Here is a 5,301-nt window from a genome sequence, read left to right on the forward strand (position 1 = left end):
GAAAAACAGTCCCAGGCTGACACAATCAGCTAGGCCCTGGTGTTGTTAGGAGTTGGCCTGGCACTCACGGCTAGGCTGTGGTGTTCTCTCATTAACAGAATACTAAAATCAAAGTCACCCTGTGACTCTGATGGATTAAGATTAAAAACAAGACCACTCCACAATCATGTTTGAAGGCTGACTAAAAAAAAACGCATTGCCCAAATCCAATAATAACCAAACATCCCTCCATTCTGGCTGATATGAGTGACTGCCCCTTCTTTATTAGTTATAGTTTTGGCCTCGATCCATTTTTCTTTCCTTTTAGATAAAAGTTAACACATCCAATCATAGAATTACTACCATTTCCTGACGATATACATTCCAGAGTAAAGCCCTGCTTCCTTAAACCCTCTCTAAAAATTGCTCAACACAAGCCTTTATCCTATGAGTTCTAACACCTTCTGATTGAGAGGCCCCATGGTTTCTGTTTTCCTTTGTTTGAACGATTAACAGACCCAACTTCACTAAATGACGCTTGTGTTCCTGGTGGTCTTTAACTAACGGTCATTGATAAGTTAATAAACTGTAACATTCACATTCACCATTTTCAGCCTGAAGGTCAAAATTTTAAATGCACTTGTCATTTTGAAGATTGGACTGATTTTGTTAAAAATTATATACTTATAGCTCATAAATGTTTATTCCAAAGAATTAGCTCAGTACATATCCATATGTTCACAATGATAAGTTAGAGGATCTAATTTAAATTTTAATAAACACATATAAATGTATAAGCCTTTGCAGAATGGTAAAATAATAGACTTTTAAGGTATAACTGAAAGAAAACCAGGACTTGAGAATCACGTAGAAGAGAAACCAATTCAAGAACTGGTGAATTATTTTCCATCTGGAAACACTAAACACACTTCTGAGACAGTCTAATATCCTAAATGTGTGCTTCAAAAAACTTGAAGTAAACTGGGTGTTGTGGCTTGTGCCTGTAATCCCAGTTGCTTGGGAGGCTGAGGCAGGAGGATTGCTTGAGGTCAGGAGTTCAACCCCAGCCTGGGCAACAAAGCGAGACCCCGTCTCAAAAAGAAAGAAAAAGAAAATAACAAATCTTGAAGTTCATAATTCCAATTCTCTGAGAAACAAACACATGAAAATGAATTTCCAGCTCAGGTAATAGAGTTGTTCTTTTTCAAATTTGTGTTCTTTCTTCTCTGGTCTATACAATCACAATCCCTCAATTAATCTTTGCAAGATGTACAGAGAAATGACTAGGGCAGGAGTGGCAATTGGGCTATAGGCTGGACCTTATGGGCTCTCTTCTCCATCCAGCCTTAAGGAAGTACATATTCCTAATAAGGGAATACGTAAATACTTCTTTTAAAACACGGAAAAGCCACCACATTTAATAATTACTATGTTGTAGTTTCCAATGAAAGAAACTGGGAATCTAATCTTAACAACTTTCTCTCTGGGCACTTGGAGGTTATTTGTGACATCAGTCACTTTGCTCAGTAGGATATAATGCTCAGAATGGGTAATTCTGGAATGCTTAGTATTTTTCAACTGTGGATTTTGTATTGCTAGAAATAATATAACAGCTCTACTAGATGTAATCTTGTCTTTCTGCCCATTTGTTTACAGTGTCAAAGTTACCTATTTGCTAAATTAAAAAAATCATTCTTCATGAAATTCTCTTATTGAAAATAAGATGTACTAATTTGTTTGCAAGTTTAAGTAAAAGACAAACCCCATTATATTTCATCGAGGGAAGGATGAAATGAACGGAAGTAAACAGTGCTTTATTTCCAATCTCGAGAAACTAAAGGATACTCCCTGAGAAAAGAAAAACCTTTCACACTCAATTCACTTCACTCTCCTCCAGTCTCTAAGGCTCCTGCTCTAATGTGGGCTCGCTTTGCTTAATTTTTCTCCCTCATCATTTTCTAACATACGATATAATTTACTTATTATGTCCATTATCCGTCTCCACTATTATGTAATGCACTAGGGCAGGAGTTTTGCTTTTTTCACGGCAGCATCTAAAGTACTGACAGTACACAGCAGGTGCTCAATGAATATCTGTTGAATGACTAAAAGTGAATCATTTCTTCAGGAGAGACCTGCTCACGATATGCCAAATAGGCTGAAGGCAAAAGAATACAGTATAACAGCAGTCTACTATATATATACACATGTGTATATGTGTGTGTGTATATATATATATTTGAGACGGAGTCTCGCTCTGTCACCAGGCTGGAGTGCAGTGGCGTGATTTCAGCTCACTGCAACCTCTGCCTCCCCGGTTCAAGAGATTCTCCTGCCTCAGCCTCCCGAGTAGCTGAGACTACAGGCGTGCACTAATTTTTTTGTATTTTTAGTAGACACAGGGTTTCACCATGTTGGACAGGATGGTCTCGATCTCCTGACCTCGTGATCCTCTCACCTCAGCCTCCCAACGTGTTGGGATTACAGGCGTGAGCCACCGCACCAGGCCTACAAAATATTTTAATGTTAGCAATAGCAAGGCTCAGGTAGAGGCAACATCTAAGTTCATTATTAACAATTAGTGATGCATTGAGTTAAACAACAAAGAAAGCCTCAAATTCTAACTAGCAATAAATTCCGCACGTGTTACGGAAGCACCTAGAAGGGGGACTGTTGTCGGGTCTGAAGTCTCCCCTCCGCTTGCTAAAACTTCCAGCACTAGAGAGTTTATTAAACTTCTCCTCCAAAGCAATGTGCCCTCACTGGCTCCTCCCCTTAAGTCAACCTCGAGATCTAGCATCTATTTTGCAAAGGAAGACAGCAGGAACGGGCGGGCTAACCGTCGCAGTCACTGCCTCGGCGCTCCTCCCCCTCCAAGGCCAGCAAGTTGCGGCACTGGGGGAAATGGCCGCGGCGACAACTTCCTCGAGTTCTCTCGGGTCATCGTGAACTTGGGCACCAAAACGAGGATCCACCCCCTCCCCACCAAAGTGCGGGAGGGAAAAGAAGGCTAGCCAGCGAGAAATTTTGCCCCGCAAATCCGCCAGCAGCAGTGGCGGGAACCCTCAACGGCACCGACCCCGCCGCTGGCCTCGTGCGCAGCTGGTCCCCACCCTCGCGCGGCGCTCCCTGATTGGCTGCTGGCGGCGGGACGGGGCGGGACGGGACGGCACGTTGCCGCTGCGCCTCGGGCCTGTGTGGGCCGTCTTCCTTCACTTCCCCAAGTCCGCCCTGACTGGCTCGGGTGCACAGCCAGTGCTACAGTGTCCGGATCCCACCTGGGCCACAGGCGGGCCCCCGCCAGGTCTCTCAGACCTTCCGGTCCTCGCTGACCAGTCGGGGAGTGGAGGCGTCGACCGCCCTGACAACTCCTCGCTCTGGGCCGCTGGGTCGAAGTTCGGCCGGAGGGAGCGTCAAAGACGCTGCCTAGCCCAATTTCGGCGGGAAAGCAGTTTATCTGCTCGGACTCCACTGGGTGCCCGGCAGCCCGCCGCCTCCCGAAACATCTGCGCCTGAGGTCCCCTGGCCCGTCTACACCCAGTCCAGGCCCCGTGGCGGCGCCTTCCTGACCCCCATGACACAGCCAGACGAGGTCTGCGGGCGGGCGGCTCCTGGCAGCGGTCGATGGGGCACCTGGCCACATTTCTTCCTAACCAGATAGCGAGCGTTTGGGGTCTTCACCTTGCCCCTCCAGGCCCTCAGGGACCGGCTCCACGCTGCTCCTTCTCCCCGCTACCCCGCGCCCTGGGGCCCTGATCGCCGTACTCACCTGCCCGGACTCGGTTTCCATCTTCCTCTCTGCTCTTCAGAGACGCGGGTAGGGAAGAGAAGCCTAAAGTTTGAAACCACCTTCACGCCAAGGCAGCAGCGCTGCTTGTCCTGCCTGGGACTCTCGCCCCCTGGCGGCGAGGGCGGCAGTGGCAGCTGCAGGGGAGCAGGCTCAGACCCGGGCCCTGAACCTGCCACCTGGCGGGTGGGGAGAAGCAGACGGCGTCGCCTCGGGTGGCAGGCGGCGGTGCGGGCGGGCGCCGCAAGCCGGAGAGGGGCGCGGGCGGGCGAGTTTCGGCTGCGGCTCTGGGACTCCGAGCCGGGGCGTCTCAGGGGCAGAGCGCACGGCACAGCGGGGCGGGCGTGGGGCGTGCGGAGCGAGGGCTCTGTTCTGGGACCCCTCTCGCCTGCTCTCAGACGGCTAGGGAGGAGAGAGCGAGCGGTCGGGCAAAGCTCCATGCACGGCACGCCTTCCCGTAGCCTCCACTTGAGAAGAGTCGGCCTCTGGGACTGGTGGGTTTCGAGAGGTTGAGGTGACCTTAAGCCTTTACTGGGCTGGAAGAAGCCGATTGACGGGCGACTTCCGAAGACTGGTGTAATGCGAAGAAGGTTCTAGAGTCAAACTCTGACTCTCGGGGCCTGACGCGCCAAACTCGGGGGCTCCTGAGAAGCCGCGGACGCGTCTCTGCACCTGTTGCCGCCGTCACTCATCCCGCCAGGCGGGCGGGGCCGCGCGGGTGGCTTCGTCAGGACCTGCCGCTCAGCCTAGTCGGGCTCCGGTGCCCGCCCCGGACCGTGCCCCAAGCGGGTCCCGGCCCCGCTGAGCACCTCCAGCAGTGGCACAGCCTCTGGAATGGTCCCGGACGAAGCCACCCGCACGGTAGGGGGCGACTTAGCGGCTCCAGCCTCCAACAGCCTTGTGATCGCCTTTGGAAGAAGATTGCATTAAAAAAAAATTAATTAATTAATTAACTAATTATTTTTATTTTTGTTTTTGAGACGGAGTCTCGCACTGTCGCCCAGGCTGGAGTGCAGTGGCGCGATCTCGGCTCATTGCAGCCTCCACCTCCCAGATTCAAGCGGTTCTCCTTGTCTCAGCCTCCCGAGTAGCTGGGATTACAGGTGCCTGCTACCACACCCGGCTAATTTTTGTATTTTTAGTAGAGAAGGGGTTTCACCAGGCTTGAAATCCTGACTTCAAGTGATCTGCCTGTCTTGGCCTCTCAAAGTGTTGGGATTACAGGCGTGAGCCACCCTGCCCGTCCAGTTAACTATTTAGACACGAAGGCTCACTCTGTCGCCCAGGCTGGAGTGCAGTGGCGCGATCTCACGCTCACTGCATTCTCGACCTACTGGGCTCAAGCGATCCTCCCACCTCAGCCTTCTGAGTAGCTGGGACCACAGGCAGGCCCACGCCACCATGCCTAGCTGAAAGAAGACTGCTTTGGAAAGAATACATATTTCTAGTAGGTAGCTAAAATGATTACAACTGGATAAACTTATAGTAATGATGATGATTATTATAGCTGCCATTTATCAAGTACTTTGTTTCAG

The 5,301-nt window shown here is 50.1% G+C and overlaps 1 protein-coding gene across 4 annotated transcripts in view; it reads right to left on the bottom strand.

The window, feature by feature from the left end:
- BOLL (boule homolog, RNA binding protein) overlaps window positions 1-4,344 on the bottom strand; it is a 61,864-nt gene extending 57,520 nt beyond the window's left edge. Inside the window, exon 1 of one of the 4 annotated variants that reach the window (XM_025404566.1) lies at window positions 2,820-3,114. Coding sequence is in view for 2 of the 4 variants with exons in the window: in XM_025404564.1 (XP_025260349.1) it covers window positions 3,749-3,769 (21 nt within the window). In the remaining 2 variants the exon portion in view is untranslated. Of the gene's footprint in view, window positions 1-2,389; window positions 2,775-2,819; window positions 3,115-3,748 lie in introns of those variants that run through there. The other 3 variants (XM_025404564.1, XM_025404567.1, XM_025404565.1) reach the window with 3 other exon arrangements.
- Window positions 4,345-5,301: the final 957 nt, after the last annotated feature.

Source organism: Theropithecus gelada, chromosome 12 (genome assembly GCF_003255815.1).
Source record: "Theropithecus gelada isolate Dixy chromosome 12, Tgel_1.0, whole genome shotgun sequence".
Classification (NCBI taxonomy): domain Eukaryota; kingdom Metazoa; phylum Chordata; class Mammalia; order Primates; family Cercopithecidae; genus Theropithecus; species Theropithecus gelada.